Genomic DNA, 26,324 nt, shown 5'->3' on the forward strand with positions numbered 1-26,324 from the left:
CTAAAATATAACAAAAATATAAATAACACATCATTACGGGGTTTATTAATACATTTTTCATGATTCATCTTTTATTATTGTGTCCATCCAGCACTCATCGTTATCTCTCTACATGAGCCATCCTAAAATTTGCACCAAGCATTTAGCACAGTAGAATATAACAATACAGCAGTGAGGAACTGAGACAACATAATGGAGTGTGGGTAATGCCCATATAAAAGAAAAGTGGACAGACTCAGCATGAGGCTGTGCAGACAGGCGAGAGGAGCTACAGATGACTTTGTGTGTGTATGTGTGTGTCCAGGGGGTGTTACAATACCCTGGCTCAGGGATTAAAGGAGGGCTTTCTGCACCCACCATCTGGACTCCTCATGACAGGCCTGCCTGGTGTTTACTCACACTCACACTCACACTCACACACACATCTACATACATGCACATTTCATAGTATTTGCACTAATATTTGTTACCCAAGTTCCTGATTCAGAGGATAACAAATGTAAGCAGCTTATCAAAAGCATGACGTAGCCTATGTATAAGACAGCTCTCTAATGAGTCAACCTACTATCTCTAGAGTGCAACCCCTAGAAGACTCTTAGCATCATCATAAGCTCATTGTTTCCTGAAGCGGGGGATATGTTCCTATGTCAACACAGAAAACAAACACACACACACACACAAACAAACAAAAACACACAGACTCTGCCAGAACATAAATGACAACATCCATATCAAGTGTAAATGTCAAATGAATAGGTTTCTGAGACGTGGGTTTTGGGGGAACTATGCATCAATGATGATGCATGAGAGGGAGGGCTTTAATGGTCCAGCTCGTGGTGTGACCTCAAACTTCCTCTTCCTGCCTGTCAACTTCCTGTTTTTCATATTCTACTGTATAATCTTAAGGTCTCAACTTTGCATAAGAAAACTGATCACAGCCAACTGTGAAATGGGTAGGATCACATGCGCATATTCACATGCATCGGACAATGTTTATTAGAGAGCAGGATTTGGGAAGTGATGTGAGACAAAGGTCACAGTAAGGTCTGAATACTGAGAATCAAACACAGCCTGCAGTGTGCATTGCAAAGGTGACATGGAATATAGAGGTAACACATTTCTGTAATGTCAGATATTATACACAATCCTTCAGGAAAAAAAAAAAAATCTTACATCTGCCTCCTGTTTGTCTTTGGACTTCAACTACTTAACCACCAGAAATGAAACACACATCAACGCAGGTGAAAGAGTGTCATAGATGCTCCAGTGATGGCAGTCAAGGAAGTCTAATTTCTCAGTTATATTCCAATCGGCTCTGTGAATGCTTCTCCTGTAACAATCGAGAGGCCACTCCATCAACATTCTTATTAAACTACCACCTTAATTAGCTTTTTATGTTCATTTAAAGCTGTAATGAAAGGGTGCAAAGGTGACTTCACTTCGACAGTATTGTTTATACTGGTCAGTTCTGGAGTTGTGACGTTTATCAAATCTTCAGAATTGCATTTGTATGTGCATTGTATGTGTTTGTCTCGAGTCAAACACCAGATGAATTACAACACATCTCACCTTCACTTAACACACACACACACACACACACACACACACAATGACATTCTAGTCTCTTCACTGTCATGGCTCACATTTTCTCTTCTTGCTGCTTTGAAATATCCATCAGAAACTATGATGTGAGGACGACTTATGGATTCCTTGTGTGTAGTAGAACCAGATGCCAGTAAGAGGACAAATACAATTTCAGACCCTGCACCCTGGGCTCTAATAAAAAGCTTTAAACATTAAAAAACTAAAAGCCTAATATAACTTATTCTTGTGTTGCAGAGCCCCAAAAGTGTAGTAATCCACAGCTGAAAATAGTTCTAGACTGTCACTGTACCTTTAATAAAGATTTTGCTCAACTCAGCCGTCACAGTACAAGTCATGCGTAATTATCTACATGGTTTCTCCTCAACAGACAAGTTGCATGTTTAGAATGTTTTTAAGATGGCTGCACCCACACTACACACATAGCAGCATTTATGCGTATGGGTTTCTGAGTTAAAATCAGCACTTCCCCCACATTTTTTTTCTCAGTGGTTCACAGAAAGTGCTCATCTCTACACCAGTTACCAAAACCAAAATAAACTTGATGTTTTAGAGGTTCTTGGTCATTTATCCTAAGAAAACATCTGTACTGTACCTTTACACCTACTTCTCCAGTACAGCTGGGGTTTCCCCGTCCTGTTTACCACACATTTATCCATCTCAAAAATGCTCTTCAGTGCAATTTTATCAGCATCTTGAAGACAATTACTTTCCTTTCTTCAGACGGAAATTTCTTCGTCGTCTCGTACATGTCTGCGTTTAAACATCACACCTTCAGAATACCTGCCCTGTCAGTGTACAAACCGGTTCCCTTGGAAGCAGAGTATCAGGGGAGAGTGAGTGTAGCAGGAAGGGAGGAGGGAGAGGTCGTCCTTCAAGATCGTGATTCTCTGTCACTTAACAATTCATATACATAAGGGTGTTTCAAGGGTTTTCCAACACTCAAGGACAAAGTCACCCCAGAGAGAATGGGAAGAGGAGAGAAACTAAAGGACTGGGTGGAAATGTTGTAAAGGTGGAGGAAGGAGGCACAGTGGTGTGTGGATAGAGAGGTGAGAAAGATACAGTTACAGTGTGACCAAAAAAAAAAAAAAAAAAAAAACCCATTATTTAACACATTTTCTCCTTCTGAGCTGGCACATCCAATGTATTTTCTCACCTGCTGTGCTGCACAAATCACCAGAAATACCATATCTGAATCCAGATTCACTGCAACACAAAATGAATCACAGAACCTGAATAAAAAAAAAACAAACTAAATCACAGAGGGTTTTGGGTAGTTGTCATCCTATAATGAAATAGTTAGTTAAATATATATAAAAATGACTGTTTCCATCCAAGGGCACACAAAAATGCAAAGTAACCTCCGCTTCATTTGTATGGTTGCCCTAGACTCAGAGATAACTACCATTCAAATGCAACTCATAAATAATGGAAAGGGGAGAGTGTTTTAATATGCCAAGTCACACCCCTTTAATCATACTGAGGTTCATGCTTGTGATAATGTGTGTGTGTGTGAGCCTGAGTTGATGTGAAAGAGATTCGGCTACTGAACGAGACCAGATGCGTCTGTCCTCCTTCTCTCCCGTCCCTTCATAATGGACAATTACCAAAGAGTTATGGTTGTCTGCCACAGACATAATAGACTGAAAATTAAAAGACCTTATAAAGCCTTTATGTGATCAAGGTAACCAGATGAGACCCCCCAACTCAAGCTCATAGATCAAATATGAACATATGTTGTAGTCTCATCTCCATCAAAGTTCATCTAACAATTCAATTCTGCTGTGAGTTCTTGTATGGTGACCCAGGGTTATGGTGACCCAGTGCAATGTAGTCACCTGCAAATCTAAACCCAAAATTCACTCATTTTAGTTTGGTTTTGTTTTTTCTTTGCCATTCAGAACTGGGCAGGTGGTGCACAATGGGCTTTTAGAGCTTTGTAGCTTCCTGCTCCAGTCAAAAACAGTGCTATTAGTTCAGTGAGAGTGTACTGAAACAAAAAATTGCAAGCTGGAAAAATGGAAAACTAGGCTGCAGAATTTGGTCAGTTCTCTTTAGCTTCATCGTTATGAATAACCCCCTTTACATACAAACAGTCACATGATCTATTGTTAATGTAAAAATATTCCTAATATCCACATTAAAGCAGGGGCATTTAATAATTTTGGCCCCTTGGTGGCAACACAACAAACTGTAAACACAACACTGACCTGAAACCATAAAATTGATATGATTAACATGGAAACAAACAGCTGCCTATTTACACACAGCAGCATTGGCATTGAGTGTGTTTATTTAGTCTCCACTAATTCCTATGGGAAACAGTGGGGTCTTTACCTGCTAAATACTCCACTATGTTCATCAGCTAGCTTGCTTACTTTGTCGGTCAACCATTGGTGCTGGACAAATAGCATACAGTGAATTTATCAATGCTTTTTTTTTTTTTTTTACAGCCTGCAGCAGCAGGGAACTGAGCTGGATGATAATTATCTATGGGCTGGGCACTACAAACGTATACATATATATATGCCATCTATCTCCTCACTGGTTTCCACACTATTACCTACACAGCCACAGCGTGTGAAGATAAGCTTTTAGCAGGATCTGAACATGCCCTCTCACCCATGTCTAATGAGGGCAGGACAAGTGGGTGACTGGATGTGTTGTTATCCTGAAACTGAAAGGCACTTCTTGTTCATACTTCAGAGAAGACACAAGGAAAGGAAGACTGATGTTTTTCGATTGGCACTGCAGGTGTAACCATCTCCTAAAGAGAACTGACCATAATGGAACACATAAATGTCTCTGAAGTCCAGATGACATATTTAGGTCCATAACTGATCTAAGCAGAAATAAAACCTTTAGTGGATTTGAGAGTTAATGGCAGAGAGCAAGAGAGTGAGGAGAGTCCCATAATTGAGATCTAAATATCAGCAGAGAGATAGTGGACTCTGATCCCCAGTGACTGAGACAGGGATCAATTGTTGCAAGTGAGAGCATGCAATAATATTGACAGACAGCAGTCATTTTCTCTACCACTATCTCTCTCCCAACCTCCTTGCACTATGCCCCTTTTCTTTCCTCTTTATCACCTTCTTTGTCCTGCTCCCACGATCTCATCCTCCATCCCCTGTGACTGGCCTGTCTACGCTGGCAAACATATCACAGCTGCTGGGCAGGAGCTCCCAAATGTGTCAATCAATATCCTGTCCACCCAATCACCATGTCTGACTGGTCCCCAGCTGACTGGTCTGTTCAAAAATGAACAGTGCTTATTCACAGCGGACTTTTATGATAAGCCTGAATGAGATGGATTTAAAATGTCTCACAGATTAAATGGAGATATGTCAAAGTGACCTATATGCAGCATAAAAGACTATTACTGTTTGTATAAAAAAGAAAAGCAATCAAAGTTTGTCTATAAAAAGCAATGGAATACAATAAACCCCAGCAAACCATCTGCACTCTTATATTTGTGTTAATTCTGTGAAGTTGAACCCTGCAGAGCCACATGCCCCATGGGTATTCCTTTATACAATCTGTTTTCCACTGAGTGCCCAAACAGTCCTTGTTAAGCAAAATGCTTACAAAAATAACCATTTAAATTTCCATCAGCCTGGCAAAAGTAAATAACTTCCTGAAGTGAAAATTTAGCTCCATTTCCAAAAATAACCCCATGAGAAATTCTCACAAACCAATGCCGATGAGTGTTATTACTCATCTGATCTCTGCTACAATGTCTGATGCTGAAAACGCAAAAGTGCACTTGCTAATATTCAAGTAAGAGGCAAAGAGCAACAACAGATGCCTTGTGCACAGGAAAAATGAAAGTGCATGACATTTCTGAAAGGTCACAGTGGACGGACATTTCGCACACAGATTTTAGAAACAGATTCCTATGCTACTCAGTGAATCTGTAGGTCTATTTTACTGTTTAAAAAAATAACGTTAAACTTTATATGAGTGGTACGTATAAGGCTCTAACAAGAGCGATAAAAAGTATGGATGTTGGTGACTGTTTTTAAGCCATCACAAAACCAAGACGAAATGGGTTAAAGTGCAAATGCATCATGTCCTATTAACTAGTTTACAGTATAATTACTTTTAATGTTAGCTCTAATGCCAAAAAGCATTTCTGACTTTGTGGTTATAGATGTTACATAAAAAAAAAAGACAAAGCCACTTTCATTCTAGGAACCATCCCACTAAGGAGCAGACAGAACTGCAGACTGTGAGGGCCTTTTTTCTTTTTGCATTCACATCGCCAGTAGCAACGCTAAAGTAATGTAAGCTGGCTGATGGTTGCTATAGCTATGTCACTTCTGCACAACATTCAACAACAACAGTTTCATTTCATTTCATCTCTCGGAATTTTCTTTGTTGTGTAGGCAGGATGGACATGGGTGTGGGTTAATTTATGTGAGTTTTTTTCTGTGCCTTAAGATAAACTTAAAAATGGTGTTTGCCTGTGCAGCAGTCTTGAGTTGGTGTTTGACAAATCAACATAAATATACATCACTCAAGGTTCCTACTGTACTGGAAAAGTACCTACTCCAGAGTAGGAACTCAAAAAGTCACTAAAATCAGCGTTCTGAAAACTATTAATTTTCTCAGTTCTCGTGGACACTTCCTCCAAAGATTCTAAGAACTACGAAAAGGTTCCTCAGGTAGGAAAGCGCTAAAATCTAGCACACACACACAGCAACCTGCTGCTACTGTATATTGAAGAGTAGATTAATGTCTTTACCCTATTCTGTCCTGCTCTTTATTAGATTATGGAAAGTGCACAAGTCAATAACTCCAACAAAACTTATTATCCATACAAAATTGGTCAGATAGACCTCATCCTAAAACTCCTAACATTAAAACTGAGACACAGTGTTTGTAAATACAACCATGCTTATTCAAATCTAAGCATACAGAATCATTTTCAACTTCAGAATGAAAATCAATTTAAATGCCAAGTGTGTTGGACACGCAAGGACTTTGACTTAGAAGTGCAGAGAAGAGCCTCAAGATAAATGTTGTATATTCACAAATATTTACAGTTTGGGATTTTGCATTTATTGTACTCAATTCACTTATAGTAGGACTCATTAGCTCTATACTGCAAAACAAGACTAATGCTGTTTGTTTATTTCATGTGTTCTACATGGATCTGTGTGAGGACAATGACTTTTAGTTGAATACATGCAGCTTCAGCCTCATTCAGAGCATATTTCAGGGTTCAGTTGCTAGCTAGCTGATACCCAGCTGATAAAAATATGTAAGTCAGTCAGCAGCTAGAAGTGGAAAATCTCTTTCTGTTTGGGACTGCCTTTAAGGAATTTTGAGTTTTAAAATCGGACATTGTCATTACTGTAAATTACAAATGCGCCATGCAAGAAGGGAAAGCCTAACAAGCATAGCCACAGTCACTAAGAGGGACCTTACTTATGGTCAGATAAATTCAAAACATTATCTCCTACTGGTCCCAGTGGACTGAGGAAGAAAAGATTCATTAATGCTAAACAGATTTAACTCTGCACATTATGGATGAAGTAAACAGATGATGAATAAATGCCAATCAAACAGCGTAGTTAAAGACTGGGTCTCAAACAGGATCATTGTGCTCAGTATGAATGAGCCCTTCTGACTTGAGGCACTGGAGCCCATATTCTCAGCGTAGAGCTGGAATGCACAGAACACCCTGCAATCCTGAAAACAAGCCTGCAGACGAGCCTGGAGCCAAGGCTGGGGAACAAATTAGGGAGGAGACCGAGAGAGAGCAATGACAAACATTTAGCATGGCATGAACTTCCTCTTTAACTGGTCATGCTTGAATTCAAATGCCTTCCCCTCTTCATCATATTTAGATGTTTAAAAAATATTTTTTAATATCTCTAAATCTGCAGATTTCATATCTAAACCCATAGTGCATATACTCTTCATCATAAGTCTTCTGTCCTGTACGCCTGCATTGACATAAACACAAGACATAATCCATGTCCTAGAGGAATAAAGTGTCTAACAGTATCAGCATTTCTGCACTGTGTCTTGGGAGGCTGAGAAGGAAGACGAACAGTACACAGAGTGGACAAAATGACCGGATGATTGACTACCACAAACCGAGCCGGTGATGACACATCACTTTAACTTTAGCATTTAGAGAAAGAATAAAACACAGCATGAACAAATATTCATTTCATATCAGCGAGTTAGTCATGCAGCCTGTTGCAGATTACACCTGGTATTGCATAGATGTTAAATTGTTACACCGGTGGATTTTTTTTTTTATGCCAGGGATATTTGGCTCCATGTGCTACAGTCTGCAAAACTACTGCAACATGGAAAGTAAATGAAAATCTGGTGCACACACACCTTAAGGCAGAGAAGCTTTCTTAAAGAAATCTTGCCTGTTTCCTTCTAACAGAAAAGGATGGGTATTTAAAACTGAACATTTATTTCTATTTAGATTTCTGTTTAAAGTTAAAACACTGAGAAAGAGAGCTATTTAAGTAAAAAATGTGTGAACTTTTTTTGTGTGTTTGTAAGGACAGCATCAAACAGAGTTTCAGATTGCAAACTGCTGGTGTAATGCATAAGTCAGCAACTCTGATGTTGTTACTTATACTTTACTGAAATTGCAGACAGGACGGCACATCCTTAAAGCGATGCAGAAGTTGATGCTTTCTGGCAGATTGCTTGATTGATTGTGAATTCTGTCTTGTTTGGCCAGTTGTATCTTGGTGCTTAACTAGTAGTGAAGCCCAACATTGCTGGTCTATGTGCAATGACTGTGATGCAAATGTTTTATGAATATACCTATGAATATACTTTGTTCAGCTCTGGCTGCTGCATCACATATGACCTGCAGAAAGGTTATCTGGAGGTTTGTTACCTGGGGAGACTGGACACTGAACTGGATAGTGAGTAGCTAGAAAACACTATATATTATCATATGATATGATAAATTAATACTAATACAGCCTAATTTGAGGCATATTACTCTACTGGAGCCCATTTATACCAATGAGGATAGGATAAGAGTAGAAACATCTCTCTGTACAATGTAGTACATGCAACAGCAGCAGTATCCAACATATGTCCATAAGTCCCTAAGAAAAGTGCTGCTTGTTCTTGTCCAGAGGGACACATGATGAGGAATATTATAACAATATTACACAGTGATTAATTTTTTATGATTCAATAGGCATACTGTTGGTAATTTCTACACTGGGTATTACCCAGATATTGATAATTTTCAATGACTGGAAAAGAAGGCCCAGATTAGTTGCTCAGGCCCCCTTCTGCTGCTGTAGGCCCTGTTAGAGACAGACAGACACACACACACAAACAACACATACACACACATACAGATACCTGCTAAAATAAGCAAGAAGATGGTTTCTTGGGCTCCTAAGAAGCAGACGTGACAGTGTCTGTCCTTGTATGCATATTAGTGTTCATTAAAGCATTTAGCACTCCTTCCTCTTTTTGGTTTCACTTTAGAAACAACATGATGTCTCATTTTTTGTCCTATTTTTGGTCAAATCACGTACCTGGCCACGGCTGCCTTCTTCCCCTTCCCCTCGGCAGCAATACTGCAAGCTAAGACAGGCTATTTGTTTGTCAGCTAGGCTATTTATCACATTTCCACTTCATTAGATAGCATATGGTGGACTGTGACTACAGAAATGAGTGAAAAGAAAGGTGCTAAAGAGCATGTATTGTACTGTAAGCCAACTGCAAATCTGTTAACCCCCCACCCCAAAAAAACTGTTGATTATATTATGTATATATTATGTTATTATATTTGAGGTGTAGAGCCCTCTCTACTCGTAAATAAGAAGCTAACCTCCCATTGCTTCTACCTGAGCTTTTGGATTTGTTGCAGGGACTTGGCCTGGAGCCTGGAGAATCCCCCCTGAGTGGGATCACACACAGACCCAGTGAGGATCCTTGTTAGTCTAAAGACTGCTGAATGGTGGCCTTCATTGCAGCACAAACAGCATCTGATAACAGCCATGTCACTGCTGGTCTGAGCCAGGCTTTAGAGAGTGGAGGAATCACTACAGAAAAGACATTGCTGCAGATTAAGTTAATGGTTTCAACTGCAGAGATAGTGTAGCCAAATGAGTTACAGTGAGTGCACACAGCAGGGAGATAAACTTGCTGAGTTCAAGCGTAAGGAGGAAAAAAGCATGAAGCATAGTTCCTCCTTTAGACGTCTGACAATAAAAGTCATTACCACATAGAACATACGTACATCATTTTATTAAAAATATTTACTAAGCCATCTTTTTTATTGACTTTGGGATTTAGTATGACATGCAGTCACTATGTGCAGTTAAGATCACGTCTAACATTAAGAGATCATATTACTGCTGTAATGGGAAGGTGGCTTAGTCATAGTTTTGTTTGTAAAAGATTCTGCAATGGCAGACAATATGTACACACACACACACACACACAAACATTGACTTGCATATTTTCCCACAGTTCACTGTGAACAGCTGAGGCCGATTAGATCAATCATTGCAAAAACAGTTGATTTCAGTAATCAACAGTGGTAGCCTCTATGGCTTTTGCAAGTGTGTGTACGTATGTGTGTGAGCTGCAGATATGTAGTGCATATCTTGACACAGCCTGTAGCTGAGATGCTCAGTCCACAATGCCTTTAAGGAAATTAATAGTCCCCTCCAGCCAACACAGCTCCCACTGCTTAGAGTATCCACAGAGCATATTCACACACACAGACACACACAGACACACGCACACACACACACACACACACACACACACACACACACACACACACACACACACACACACACACACACACACAACTGCCACTGCCACACCACCACACTTACCTACAGAACCCGCTAAAACATCCTGTGGTAAGATCTAGGGTTTGTCTTTTGTCCTGTGTGCTCCTCCCTTTGTTAGACTTTACCCTCAGCAGGTGATGGATAAGAACAGCGAACAGCGTTTCAGTCTCCCTGTGGTCATGAACCACCCACATTTTGTCTCTCAGTCCGTTAACCCAACGCCCCACAGCTGCATTGTGCAGTCAGTGGATACAAGCGTGCCGGTAAAGCAATCTGAAGAGAGAGAAGCACTAACCTGAATGGAGGTTGTGTCCAGTGAGAGCAGTAAGGTGGAATCCAGTGAAAAAATAAAAAAAACAAACAAACCAAAAAAAAAACAAAACAAAACAAAAAACAAAAAAAAAACAAAAACACACACACACTGCTAGGCTGAGGCAAAAAGAGCCTCAAGCTCCGCTCTCTGCTCTGTGTCGCTTGCTCTGGCAGTTTGAGGCTTGTGTTAAACTGCTGCCTCGCTGCATTGGTTGCATCCTCCCTTCCTTCTCGCTCTCTCTCTCTCTCTCTGTCTTTCTCACACGCACATACACACAAGGACGGTCAGTGACAATTTGACTCGCCCTTTTGCTCAGCCTCCCATCCTGATCCTTCTCTCTTGTTTCTCCCCTTCTTCCTCGTTGCTCTGTCTTCCTCTCTACAAGCGAGTGAAGATAATCACATTCCAGCGGAGACGGGGCATATGGTGGGGGAGCGACCCCAGAGTAAAGCCCCCTCTGTGAGTGAGTGTGTCGCATGGACAATCAGTCCCATTGTGCAGGCTGAGGGGAGGGACAGTGAGAGAGGAAGAAGCCAATGGCCACACTCATCAGCTGTCCCTGCTGCTGCTGCTGGTGGCTACAGCAGATCTAGGTGCTGAGTGTGACACAAAATAACCCCCGCCTGAGAGACAGAGGGGGGTTGGGTATTGGAAAGGTGGGTGGGGTGGAAGGAGATGATGAAGAATTGATCTGTCTGTTAGAGAGTAGAGGTTTATAAAATCTCAGTTGCCCTTTGTCATCTCCAGTGTCTCACAGTGGCTTGTGCGATGTTCCCCTCTTTTTCCAGGGTTCACACTGAGTAGCACAATGTAGACTGTAGACTGGAAAAAAGGCCACCCACTCGTTTCCCATGACAACTAAACCAGTGGCTACACACTCCCAAGAGGAGGCACAGGAATAAATACTTAAAAAAAAAAAACAACAAAAAAAAAAAACACACACACAAACTGGATATTCTTCATACAGACAGACAAAAACCCAAAAATATCACGTTTGAAAGTCATTTCAGAAAAGCAAATTCAAGTCAAGTCAATCGAGCCTAATCTACTGGGAAGTTCCAGATCAGATGCAGTTACAAAGCTAAATGTCCTGGGATGTTGAAATCTGAAGCGTGCTGTTATAGTAAAACCTTTTTAATAAGGTGCAAGCGCTAATGTTTCACCATAAAGCATGTCTTCATCATAGTAAATACGTTTTACTCTTTCCCCCAGTGTATTCAGGCTGTGTGTTGCAGACTATAGGGTTTCCCCATGTTGGCAGCATTACTCAAACTCTTGAATCGATTTTATGAAGTATTTGTCCCTAAAGGACGCCTTCCAAAGACTCTGGGGATCCCCTGAGTTTTCCTCAAGTTCAAGTTTATTTCAAGTCCAATTCAAGCCTCAAGTCTGACTCAAGTTGTAGTTTGAAATTTACAGATCTTGTGAAAGCCTCTAATATGTCTCAATGTCAGGAAGTAACACTTTTTTTTAGCTTGATGACAAAGCATGTTTTTCATATGTGGGATTTTGAGCTGGTTTCATAAACCTAAGTACTCCTATAGAGAGGTTCTTAAGCCTCTAGCTCAGGTGAAAAATAAAAATATGCCAAAACCAAATTTCATGTAAACACATTTGTCTGACAGCAGGACAGTCTGTTCACATTAACAACACAATCCCTGTGCACTAAACAGAAGCAGTAGATGTGTTCCTACATGTGTCTTTTTCCTCCATTGTTAGAACAGTGGTCATCAGCTGAGTATAGTAGGTTGGCTGGAATGGATAAAGTGTTGGCATGTTGAGAAAAGAGTGCTCTGTTCTTCTCAACTTGTAAAACCTGACTGGAGAATTGACCTACAGGCAGCAGTAAGTGTTAGTGTGGCACAGAAGGTTTTTGAAAAACTAAACTCAATAAACTCTTTACTTTATTGACTAGTTCTTCCTTGTCATGTGTACAGTCCTTTTCTATCTCCACTGGCAGTTTCTAAATGTTTTGCCACAGCAGGAAATTCAGCATGGGGACACCAATTACAATGAAGCCCTTTTAGTGGTTAATTAAGTAACCTCTCTACAGGCTACAGATACCTTGATAGCATCTGTGAGTCTGTGCAGGCATCATCGCACAACACTGTAATTAGTAACCTGAAGGCCAAGACAGCAATAACTACATCCAGGACTCACCATCAGCAGTATGTGTGCTGTGCCTCATTCATGTCACTGTTGACCAAATTTCTGGGTGTAAACCACATGTAGGAAATCAGGGGGTTACAAAACAATGACCTATAACTCCTTGGCTATTACCTCCAACAGGCCAGCATTCATACCCTGCAGCCATGTGAACACAGGCAGAGAGGCGATGCTCTTCATTCTTTAGTCAAGACCCATAAAACTGCAACAGTCATAAACTGCCACTAATAAGCAACAGGACAGCAAATAAATTCAGACTCCATGTGAATGTAGTCAGCATTAATATTCAGTATTAAAAGATAAGGTCAAGTGATTGATTTATTTCCATGGTCAACACAAACATGGCATGCTGCACTTCTGTTCAATTAGGCATCTAAGTGCTGACTAATATAGGTGAAAACAATAATATTGCTTTTGTTATCTCTAAGATCATCTACTGATTCTAAGCAAATATCTTTGCTTAATTTACGTTACTTAATTTAATGATTTAATAATGAGCTAACTATGATGACTAGATGCTGGCTTTACATGCCTGCATGGAACTCTATAGCCACAGAAAGGCAGGTTTTAGTAGAAAAAAAAGGGGTCAAAAGGCTATCTGAACTTGAAATGAAACCTGGAGCAATTCCATGAATCTATTAGGTGCTACTGACTGTGTTTAAGGCTGGATTCAGTCACTATCATAACCAAAAGTGACAACTGATTATATTTAAAGAAATCCTTAAACAAAGACAGTGTTACATTCATCCTAATGCACTATTCCTGTCAGCCCTCAGCCTAATCAGTGCTAATTCAGTTAAAAACCTACAGTCAGGCTGTTGCACAATAGGAGCTGAGAGTGAATGTAGCAACACATCATTCAGCAATGTTCAGCTTCATTTGGGTTGTTTAGGAAAATATACATTAATATACTTAAAAACAATAAGCAGAAATAGTATAATCGATCTAACAACTGAAGAATCACATCTAGCATAGATGTAAAGAGCTGAGTACTTTTTTAGTAGAACATTATTTCAAGAACCTTGTCAGGTATCTTGAGTTTATAGCCAATGAGTAATGGACCTCCAGGTTTCCCAATATACAATGTGCATTTTGCAATATGAAGCACAGGCATATATACAAGTAGAAACACCACCATCAAGCAGGTACGCACGCTTGAAGACTGCCCACAAGTCTATGGACGTTATTTACATTGGGCACCATCCAACCACGTGAAGACCCAGGCAAGTTAATATAGAAACACCAACATGAATACATGTTGTTTATGGTTCAGAAAAATGGAATCTGAAATTTGATGCATGCATTGCTTCATGATAGATAAACCCTTACTTGCTGCATGATGACCACAAACCAACCTGCTGTCCCACATAAATATTTGCTTAAAGAATCATTTCTGCATCTCTACGTATTTGCACAGACTGCTACTTCAAACTGCCTCTCTGCTGGTATCTGCTTAAATTTCAAGAGTAATGTAAGCTTGTTTTTTGCCTGCATCACACTCTACTTTGCACATTTACAGTAGGTGTCCCTAAACATTTACAAAGAATCTGTCACTTGCTAGCACTCACCTGAATGTCTGAGCTGACATACTCAAAATCTTATTGTTGAATCAGAAACATTTTGGGTGGAACTGACCTGGAAAAAGCCAAGTAAGCCTTTTATTTTGTCCTCATTGATTATCGGAAATCATACCTTTTTAATAGATAATATACCTTTTTTATAGGTAATTAGATCACCCCTGGGCAAACTAGCAGGAGAACATTAAATGTGAATCAGTCCAGTGAACTCTGAACTCATGACTTACTGTATTTAATTCCCTCTCTATAAATGTATGTTTAACCATTACACAGGTTCCCTTTTAATTACATCAACCATTTCCCCTAATATTCTTAATATTACAGAACATCACAGATGACTATTACACATACATGCGTAAACATTTTAACAACACATTTGTAAAAGTGTTGCTGTAATTAGTGATAATAATAAATAATAAAAGATGATATGATGGTGAATGTGTTAGCATATGTTCGATTCTGCTTGGAGGGTTTGGGTGGATGTCATAACAAACATCACACTGTTCCAAACAACATCGCAAGTAAAAGTGTTCTTGACCATTCTGAAAAGGAAAAGTAAGTAAGGAAGATAAAAATAAACTTTAATGTGTCCATTGTCCATTGTGGACCCTCCATTGGACCCTCCATTGACACAGGGCCCAGGACAACTGACCTGGTGTTCTGAGGTCAGCGGCCCTCACTACACTGTAAGGAACCACTGTTTCAGGAAGGGAGTGACCCTGCTCTTTCTATATTTGTTTTTTTGTTTTGTTGTTTGCTCCCACATGAAGCTGGTAACTCTGAAGCCCAGAACCTGCAGGAGACAAGGCAGCTGTCCTTGTTGTACCCTGCAAGAGAGGTGCCCAATAGCGCTCTGCTGCAGGCTGGAGAGTCAGCTGCCCCAGGCATAGCAGCTGCCCCTGCGGTAGCCTACATCAGAGGCTCAGAGACTCAGAGACCCCCCCCCCCCATCAGCTTGATACTTCAAAATGATGTCACTGAAGGGTCAGCTATACATCTTTATTGCTTAGAATTCTGTATTGGACAATTTGAAAACATAAAAGATTTAATAGATACATGTTTTTTGTCCTGCAGAGCTTGTCAACATTATCTATACTAAATTTATCAAAACCAGGGATTTTTCAGTAATAATGTGTCAGTGTGTCAAAGAACAGTGTGAATTGGACTCTTTTGATAATCCCCCTTCAGACATGTAACAACACATTATTGTGTTGTTATGTTTATGTTACGTGTTTATTTTCTTCAGTCCTATCCTTCTTTATGCCTCACTACCTTTCTCCTACTCATCACAGCCTCACACTTTTTTCCTACCTCCTTGCCATTGCAGCTGGTGTTTCCCTCACATCCACCTACCAGTCTATGACTCTAGTCCATCCCTCTCTCCACCATCCATCTCCTTCTTCTCTCTCTGGCCTGAGACTAGAGGGGAGGAGACAAGAGCAGCATGGCTCCAGGCCATTACCCACCACATCTCTATAAAGATAAAACCGTTGGTCTACCACGCACACACACACACACACACACACACACACACACACACACACACACACACACACACACACACACACACACACACACACACACACACACACACACACACACACATATCATTAATTAGGCCCACATCACTTAAAAGACAAGCAGATATGCATGTTGGCCAGCACACACACACACACACACACACACTTGCAAAAATGGCACGCAGACGCAGCACTTGAGGCCCTTCTTTTTACACCCCCCCCCTTCCTACCGATGCACCGCACACATTATGAAGGTCAATGATGAATGATGGGCATTGTCTGTAGACACACACTCAAGAACAAAAGCTACAAAGAAACAACAAACAAGGTGCAATAGCAATTTTTTCTATAGCAGCAGGGTACATCTGTCACGAGGGCAGGGCAAGCAATGGGGTGACATCTGTGCTCAGATCACAGAAACAAGAGTGGTTCCTATAATCAGGCTGACACACATGCAGCATCATGCCATCCCTCCTGTCTGGGTGGCTGTAAATAAAGACCTAACAACCGGCAGAAAAATCAGCACAGAGCTGGTCAGGACGATGGATAATATTGTAGCCAGACAAAAGTATTTATCTAGCCACAATATTGATCAGTTAGTTTACTGAGAGTATTGGAAAGCTATTTAAGCTCAGAAGTTATTGGATGCTTTCATTATCCATTTATCTTTCTACCTTTCCTCACAGTAAACACACAATGTAAATCTCACTATAATCCACCCTGAATTAACAATAAGCACTGAAATGGATCAGAAAGAGTGATAAGTACTTCATTATTTTCATGTTTGTGAGTGCATCACTGACACTGTGTGTGTGTGTGTGCGTGTGTGAGGGCATGTGTGCACAGTACATACAAATGTAACAGAAAATGGCAAGATGAAAGTTTTAACTACTGTTTTGCTTGGTCTTAGAAAAGTGAGGTTAATCAAGTCATGCACTACTTTAATAAGACATGTGCTGTAAGTGCTGTTTGAAAGTCCTGTATGTACCCAACTTTTTATGCTTAAACTACTACTGTGTACAGGTTATACAAATCATGGGCAGGCCAACAGGGTTGGCTATGTTCCCTTTTTCATTATTCAACACTGCAACACGGCAGCCTCATTACAGACGAGACTGGCCAGGTGCTTTGTTCTCACTGGTGATAGGAAGTCTGGGAAGTTAGACAGCATCTGAACCAGCAAGTCACATGTACAATACAAATATGTATTTTTCACAAATTATTCCATCAGATTTTATAAAAGTCAGTGGGCCATTGTGGACCCTCCATTGACACAGGGTCCAGGACAACTGACCTGGTGTTCTGAGGTCAGCGGCCACACACATTATTTGTTTTTTTGTTTTGTTGTTTGCTCCCACATGAAGCTGGTAACTCTGAACCCCAGAACCTGCAGGAAACAAGGCAGCTGTCCTTGTTGTACCCTGCAAGAGAGCCTCTGAGAGGTGCCCAGTAGCGCTCTGCTGCAGGCTGGAGAGTCAGCTGCCCCAGGCATAGCAGCTGCCCCTGCGGTAGCCTGCATCAGAGGCTCAGAGACTCAACTCTGGGTTTCAGAGCTCCTAGCTCTGAGGGAAAGATAATAAACTGAGAGGCCACAGGCCCTTTTTGTAAGCTCAACAGGATGTCAAAGTGATGTCACATCATGAGTGAAGGTTAACAAAAGAATTCTCAAGTAAATTTAAAAAAATGCTAATGCTGAATAAAAGGACATATAGAATACAGGTAACCATAGCAACAACGTTCTTGAGCTATCAATGGTATATTTGGCCTTTACTGATATTGGTTCTATAATGATAAGATATTGGCAAATGATTCAATAATTCAAGTTCAATTATTGACCTTTAAAAATGTTATTTCAGCCCTTCAGTGTCTGTAACTGCATTTTCTGCAGAAGGCATTTTGACATGTTTATGCTCAAGCACAATAGTAAAAATAAATGAGCTGCTTCATTTTCAAAGTCCTGGATTTGTGCTGGCTCAACTGTCACTGTCACAAGGTCATGAATTACTATAACACTCGGGCAGAAAAAAGCCATCATTAATGTTATTAGGTACACCCATGCTTTTCCCACTATGACAAGTCCTAGAGTTCAATATTGGCCTAAAGCACAAAGCTGTGATTGGCTGTTGTTGCCTGGCAGTGGCAATAATGTTGCCTTTGACCAGCTGACAACACTGTTGACCACAAGCCCTCAGGTGGACACAGCGGAATAAAAAAAAAAACGTCAGCCCCAGAGAGATGATCCAATAAATTATTATCAAATGAAAATGAAAAAACACGGTAGAGCAATAGAACAGATGGGGACGTCAGTGTCTGTGCAATCCAGAATGAAAGTATCTGTGAGGCCTGTTTGTCAGGAAGAACCAGAGAAATGCTTCATAAGAATTTAACGCATAATGGATCAGGAACGCAGAACGTCTTTCGGTGTATGTATTGGTGACAGGAAGGAAATGAATAAACTGGTGATGACTTCTTGCTTTGCTTCCCTGTACTAGTGCGAAAACACGTCTTCTCACTGCTGGCCTCTGAAGCATCTCAATGTCATACAGAGTCTGTCAATCTTTACTTGGATGTGTATTGGCGCACACACTGGAGAAATTTTCCCTGCTTGTGTTGAAGATATAAATAACCCATATTCCTCAGGGCATTTCTCTGACAAGTAAATTTCTCAAGGTAATCTGTCTGTGTGGACACACATCTCCTGCCATTGACAGGTGACAATCTGAGCATGAGGTCATGACTCAAGAATGCCGTGAGGAATGTTGATTAATAGAGAGAGAGAGTCAGAGAGAGTTAGAGAGAGAGACAAAGAGTGAGAGACAAAGAGTGAGAGACAAAGAGAGAGTGACAAAGGGAGAGGCTAAAACTGATTATGGAAAAAGAAAAAGAAATCCCTTCTTCCTGTGGAAGACAACCTCACTAAGTATACACACTTCAGACAACTTTAAACAAATAACAATACTAAATTTAGCATATCATTTTCATCGCGTCACCTGGCTACTGGATTATCTAGTTTGCCTCCAGACTCAGGTGTTCAGGTATTCCAGTAATGCAGACATAAGGAAGGCAACCACGCTAATAACAGTCAACCCTCCAAAGGCTACAGTGTACAGTGCATAATACAAAAATAGTGGCCAGAACAAATGTGTGTACAATCTAAAAATAACAAAAAACAGCATGTCCTGAGAGTGGAGCTAAAGGAGAAATGAAGAGCATCTGGTTAGAAGCATTAATGCACTCGATAAATGTTGGCCTAGTGGTTATATAAATACTTAATTTGTCCCGTAGGGACCCTGAAAATCCACAACCAATTATTAGTATTTTCAAAATGCCATATCATGGATCAAAATGTAGGGGTTTTACATGAAAAAGTGACAGACATAACAGAGTGGACAAAGGCGTTTTTCTGGGCTACACTGCAACAGGCAGGCAGCTGCACAGACAGAGACATCTGACATTATCTACTGTAGCTACCAGCAAAATGTTGTAGTCACTAGCAGATTTATAGTTCAGGTATCATCTAAGGATAATACTATTGAATAATAATAATAATCAAATCTGACCTACAATGTCATTCACTGTAATCATGTAGTGGCTGCAGGATGCTTTCATTTCTTAGCTGTTAGTCATTATGCTTCATTCACATCCTTCACTCTCATCACTGCTGGGCAGCCGTGAACACTTGGCCTCCAGTGGAAAAACATGCAGCTAAAGCCCAGAGACCACCACTATCACATTACATCTGTTACGGACCTTCATCAGTTCTTTATGATTCTTCCTTTTCCTTGTCTTAAAGTTGGATAAGAATCATCATGCTTATCTCTCTGATGTATATATAACAGCAAGTGTTTCTTCCATTTAACAGCAGATTATTATGCTTTTCGCTGTATATTTATTTTGATTCACACATGATCATTTAAAATACTCAAACTAATATCAGTCTAAGTCTGGCTACACACTAGATGATTTTGAAAAATGTGGGAAACCACATATGAGGACAAATCCCATATAGAGACTAACACCAACAGTGAACGTATTGCAGTCAGTAGTACAGCAGTCAATCAATATAATGATGATCAAACATAATTATATTGATTAGGTATTGTATAAAGGCACAAAATTTTTTAGGTATTGGAAAAACAATGTGGGCAGCATGGTGGATGAGTGATTAGCACTGTTGCCTCACAGCAAGAAGGTCCTGGGTTCACAACCCAGCCTTTCTGTGTGGAGTTTGCATGTTCTCCCTGTGCTTGTGTGGATTTTCTCCAGGTACTCTGGTTTCCTCCCACAGTCCAAAAACATGTATGTCAGGTTGATTGGTGACTCTAAATTGCCCATAGGAGTGAGTGTGAGTGTGTGAGGTTGTTTGTCTCTATGTGGCCCTGTGATGGACTGGTGACCTGTCCAGGATGGACCACTGCCTTTCACCCAAAGAGAGCTGGGATAGGCTCCAGCAGATCCCTGTGACCCTGGTTAGGACTAAGGGGGTCTAGAAAATGGATGGATGGATGGAGGGATGGAAAAATAATGTGGTGGTAACAATACCAATTACACAATGATTTGAAATAATAATATATCAGCTGATAATGTAAAAAAATATTTTTCTCAAGCTACTCAGACCAAAGTAAGTGCTGAGCAGGACATTTTATAATGAAAAAAAGAACCTGCTAGACAACCTGCTAGTGTGTCAACACTACCTCATTAAAATATTTCCCATTTCTCTACTGCCATTTCTTGTAACTGATCAGCTGACATATCCCTATGAGGTTTTCTGCAATAGCTAATATTGAATCATTATCAATCAGCTTAAATATGCTATCCTTTTGTCAATATCGTTATTACTACTACTCGCAAACTTTCTAGACCATCTGTTGAAGATTCCAGTATAAACAGATTTAATCCAAACATAAAAGTGCAAAACACACTGTTGATGACAAGTTGTGTTATTACTGCCCGAGATACCCTCTCCCATGCTAAAACAATGAGCATGCTGAAAGGATCTGGGCCTGCTGGTGTTCCCAGCCTTTTCCTTCCTGCCACTGTGAATGAAAGCTGAATGCTTCACACTGTTTCCTCTGCTACACTATTAAATAAGGTTGACTCAACCCTGCTCACCAACAATACACTCCAGCCTAGCAGTGGTGCACAGTTGAGGAATTCTAATTTCGAAAATCGCATATATATACACACACACACTTTAGTTGCCCTGCTACTGTGAATATAAACACACATAACATAAGCGCAGTTGGGTAATGGGCCATCAGGGACGTTGCCAAAAGCCCAGAGTGGCTGGAAGAGGATCTTAAGAGGGGGGACCAGTTCCCAGGCCTCTGAGAACAAAACTGTCTTTTTTTCCAGCATGGTGGATTTAAATTCTTGCTCACACACTGCACTATTGCTCCACAGCAGCAAGCTGGTACACTCTCAGAGACCGATGCTGCGGCTTAGTGAAGCAACACACTCACTGCATGTTCACTGTGTATGTCAAATAATTCACATTTAACAAATGAAGAAGTAAACCTACCTAAAAACTATTAAAAATAAAAACTCTTAAAATAATTTGTGCTTGTGTTGTGCATCTGTAGCACTTCCGCAAACCACACGGCCAGGGGGGATACCAAAACAACAACAGAGTGGAAAATAAGTGGTCTATGTGGGACAGCAGCCAGGTGATAGCATTAGAAAATGGATCCTACTTTCTGGTGGAAAACAGAGATTATCTAAATGCCAGTCAAACAAGGCTAACAGAACAGCAAAGATGATACAAGTCATGGTAGAGATGAGTCACAGCTGATATTTGTTAAAGGTAGAGCAGAAAGAAAAAACACACTAACATTAACGATACTTTTCCTTATTAAACATCAACACATCCTTGATTTTTCAGTGTGAGGCTAAATATGAAGCTAAATACGGAGTCTTCAAATCTTACCATAACAGCAGAGCAGACACATCTTTGCACTTTTACCTTTCCGGCTCCAAAACCAGTACTTGCGCCGTCGTTTCATCATTAGTCCAGTGTCTTTAATTTTGAAAAAGGGAAAAAAAGGGAAATACCAACCCAAGATCTCCTCCTAACATATAAATATATATATTTATACTGTATATTCAACTAATGACAATGTTCATCCTCACTGTGTTGTCCAGACTGTAAGGATCACCTACCCGAGGAAACACGTCTCAGACCGGACCTCATAACCTCATAACCAGTGTCCAGGCAGTCCATGCTGTGTCCAAGGTTGATGACCGTATTAAAAATAGATTATAGAGAAAATTACGTCTATGAAAAAAAATGCAGTTAAGAAAACTTAAACAGTGTCTTACAATACACCTCTGCATAGAACTTTCTCTCCTTCCTTCCTCCAGCTCCAGTAAACAAAGCAGTAGAGAAGCCCCTCTGATGGCACACTGCGCTGTGCTATACCGCTCAAGCGTAGAAAAACAGCACTGAAGAAAAAGAAACCTTCACATCTTTCTGTTGTTTTGCAGCCTGGATGTCCACATTTTCACGTGAGAAAAAAAAGGTTGGTTTATATAGTTACACCACATCTTCCTCTCTGCGAAGTTACTTCATCCCTTGGGCCCTCACTGTCGAGCAGGCCGGTGTGACAATTCTTATTTCTCCCTATCTGAGCTCAGACTGAGCTCATAAGGTGATAGAGACTACAGTAGCTCTCTGTGAAGAACATCACAAGCTAACAATGCCAGTCAGGAGGGGGAAACGACACATACAACAACCAGGAAACCCTGGCTGGTGCATGGAAAAAAAAACACTGTATCCTGGCTGAATACGGCAGATATTTAGGCTCCGACTGACTTGTTATACTGGGATTCAGACTGACAATGTTTGGCCACAAACCCAGCTGATAAGGTTTACAGAGTTAGAGTAAATCAAAGATCCTACGAGAGAACAATCTAGTCTCGAAAGCTAAATGACAGGATTACACACAAAAACATGGTTGCCAATACAGATGAAGCGTCAAACAACACAAAATCTATAAGAAATTGTTAGTTCTTCCACCTTTTTCCTGCAGGCTGTGAGAAATGTCCCTATCTTCCCAGAATCAGAGGATCAGTGTCTTTGTGTGTGTGTTTATAGTTATAAATCAGTTGTGACTGTCCTTATATCTGTGGTCCCCCACGTGTGTATCCAGATTTAGACTGATATTGGTTTGAGTATTTTAAATCATCCTATCTTAGTGAATCTAAGTAAATATACAAAGAGAGAAAGGTCTAATAATATGCTGTTAAATGGAAGGAACACTTGATGTTATATAGACAATCAGAGAGATAAGCATGATGATTCTTTTCCAAATTAATTTGGGAGCAACTGCATGGTATCATGCCAGGATAGAGTGTAAATGGATGGCTGCTTTGTTGCAAAGGAGTACACAACTCTGTGTGTGCCCTCATTACATACTGAGCATGAAGGGCCATCTGCTGGTTGGTGGGTAAAACATTTCTGAGGAGTTACCTCCACCTACTGGCACATTTGCAAACTTCAAACCTGAATCTAAATTCTGGTGCTCGTGCAAGCATGTATGGAATTCCTGAGGATGATTACACCGAAATTACACAAAATTAGACAAAACACACTATTTCCTGCTAAGCTCAGCCCACATCAGAAGTGATTAAATCAGAGGACACTTTATTGGTCCTCTGCCAGGGTAATTCAGGGGTTACAGCAAAAAAATAAAAACGCAAACCAAATAAAAACCAAAAAGCTCATCCACACATCCATGAACAATCACAGACAAGTCCCCACTGACACATCTTTATCAGACACAGTGTTAATTCAGGAAAACATAGTGATTTAAATAAGGAAATGAAGTAATCCTTCATTCTTTTAACGTAATATGATGTTATGCATTAACAAAAATCAATATCTTCTCAGGTGAGGTGTTCCTTTTTACTACCTTTAGTTTTGTGCACACGACCATAAAAAAATACTTCGAGAATTGGACAATTTGCAAATAAACCACTGTCACAAATGGTATGCATTCAGCAATTGCACCAAAGCTGACCCTTTTGACAACTATGCAAAATACACTAGCTTGTAAGTCATAAATGTCAAATGATGAAGTTTTAGTCAATACACAGAGTGTCACTTGAAACATACAGGTCTCATGTCTGGATCACTGCTCAAAGGACAAAGAAAGTGTCAGGAAAAAAAATTATGAAGAAATGTAATCACACAGGCACAGTGTAAATCTGAATAAAATTATATAACTAATCCAATACTGAATTTAAAATCTAATTGTAATTTAAATGAGAATCTAATTAATGTAATGTAATGTCTTTGAAATCATCTCTTTTTGGCATTTTCTGTCTTTGTCTCACCATTTTTGTCCCTAAATTTTTGTTACCATTTTTGTTCTTTTACTAGCAAAACAGGCCCAAGAAAACCCAAAACATTTGTAACTGGAGAATCATAGGTCAAACTGCTATTATTTTTCTGTAAATCTATAAATCTTAGCTGACAATGTGGTTTATTAGCAAGAGAGAATCCAAAACTTCATATTACAAAGTTTGCCATTGTTAAAAATATTGATTAGATTCGGCATCACTGGCTGATTTCCCATCATAATAAAACCACAGAAATTAAAATAAGATAGCAGTGAGAGCTACATTTCTGAACACATGATCTATTGACTTAAGTGTATAGGCTCCTGGGTTGAGAATATCTTCAGATTCACATTTTTATTCTGAGAGGACACTTCAGTTTGTGGATTATTCACAATACTGGAACTCTGAGGAAAAGGAAATCCTTTCACACTGACCTAGAATCCAAATACCCATCACACATGAAACAACTCCACCCTGTACCAGAAGCTGTGATTTATGGATAGTTTATACTGTGTTTATAATGTGGTACAGCAGTGCACGGCACACAAAAAGTATTCGTCTTTAAGCCTTCATGAACTGAGCTGCATAACTAAACCACTATGGCCTGAAGTGAGTTAAAGCCAGCACAGGACAGTGAGAGGGCTCAGTTCAGGCTGAATGGGTATTAGTGCAGCAAAACAATACCAGCAACAGTTGGCTCGCAGGCAACACAGCTTCTGATTCATACAGTCCCACTGCTTCTAACTGAGCAGAGAACAAACAGCTGCTCTGTTGTACATTGATACAGCTGTCCTCACACCAACACAGACTGACATGCCCCCAAACTATCTGGACTTCAAACCCTAAATAAATTTAATTTTACGTGTGAGTTACAATAACATACACACTTGGGCACTGGGGTGTGGATGTTTATGAAGCAGTGACACTGCAATCTAAGCAAATTGTTTCTGTTTACTGTAAACATGACAACACACATGGGGCAGTCACAGAAACAACCTGGCGTCCAAAGAGAGTATAATGCCATCAGGATAGACTTTAGATGACACCCTCAAACTTTAGGAGAGTGAGCTCTGCTGTGCAAGACTTACATTAACTCAGCCAAGAACAATAGAAGGTGCCTTGCAGACTACAGGAGCATATCAATGGTATGCAACTTCATTCAAACCTTAGCCTAATGCACATTTCTTCAGAGTTTAAAGTGTTGCCTGAAGCCACATAATATTTACACATCCAGGAACACCAAACATAGTTCAATCAACCACATATAGTATAGCACACTATAAAACACACATCACAACAAACATACAAATTTATTGTGATCCTACATTGTCACTTTCTTTTGCCCCTGACCAAAGAACAGTGTTGATATTTGTATTGCATATTTGCACAACCCAACTCAAGAGCTGACAGCATAACAATCTACTGCAGTTTACATTTAAAGGTAACCCACTGTGCAACAGACTTACTGACCTTCCTAAGCACAATGAAGCATCTTCTTCAGCATAAACTAATGGATTAAGAATGGCACAAAAGCCAAGATTGGACCACTCCACTGGCATAAGTCAAAGTGACAGAGCATAATAGCTCATTAAAAGTGTAGTACTGCTTCCCTACAGACATTCAGACCGTTTCTGTGGTCCAAGAAATGCAGGATCCGCACTTTAAAAACGCTACATTGTTAAAACAATATTGAACAAATGAAAGAAACGACTAAATGGGGAAATCACGTTCTGCTTATTTGCTTTGTTGGGTGCTTTCACTTTCTAAATCACGATTCATGTGAAAGTTAATTTTACTTTACAGAAACAACACGACGGGCCGTGCAGTACAAGTGGCAGGTGATAGATCCAGCTACATGAATTTAACTCCAATATTGCTAAGACAGAGTGAGTCACCAACAGATGCAGCAATACTGGGGTATTCTAACGTTCCCCTCACTTTATGACTCACAGCTTATAACCTGCATACCTGTGTGGCTGGAGCTGACAAA

At 40.1% G+C, this 26,324-nt stretch overlaps 1 protein-coding gene across 6 annotated transcripts in view; it reads right to left on the reverse strand.

Moving 5' to 3' along the window:
• fgd4a (FYVE, RhoGEF and PH domain containing 4a) overlaps nt 1-26,324 on the reverse strand; it is a 51,091-nt gene that overhangs the window by 23,747 nt on the left and 1,020 nt on the right. Inside the window, exons 1-3 of one of the 6 annotated variants that reach the window (XM_026310846.1) lie at nt 22,320-22,342; nt 22,154-22,215; nt 21,921-22,010 (exon numbers count right to left, since the gene is read on the reverse strand). The exons of 1 other annotated variant lie outside the window; for it this stretch is intronic. In XM_026310846.1, the coding sequence (XP_026166631.1) occupies nt 21,921-22,010; nt 22,154-22,215; nt 22,320-22,327 (160 nt within the window). In that variant the 5' untranslated portion in view covers nt 22,328-22,342. Of the gene's footprint in view, nt 1-2,197; nt 2,393-21,920; nt 22,011-22,153; nt 22,216-22,312; nt 22,343-26,324 lie in introns of those variants that run through there. 4 more of the 6 variants (XM_026310848.1, XM_026310850.1, XM_026310852.2 and 1 more) reach the window with 4 other exon arrangements.

The sequence above is a fragment of the Mastacembelus armatus genome, chromosome 6 (assembly GCF_900324485.2).
Source record: "Mastacembelus armatus chromosome 6, fMasArm1.2, whole genome shotgun sequence".
Classification (NCBI taxonomy): domain Eukaryota; kingdom Metazoa; phylum Chordata; class Actinopteri; order Synbranchiformes; family Mastacembelidae; genus Mastacembelus; species Mastacembelus armatus.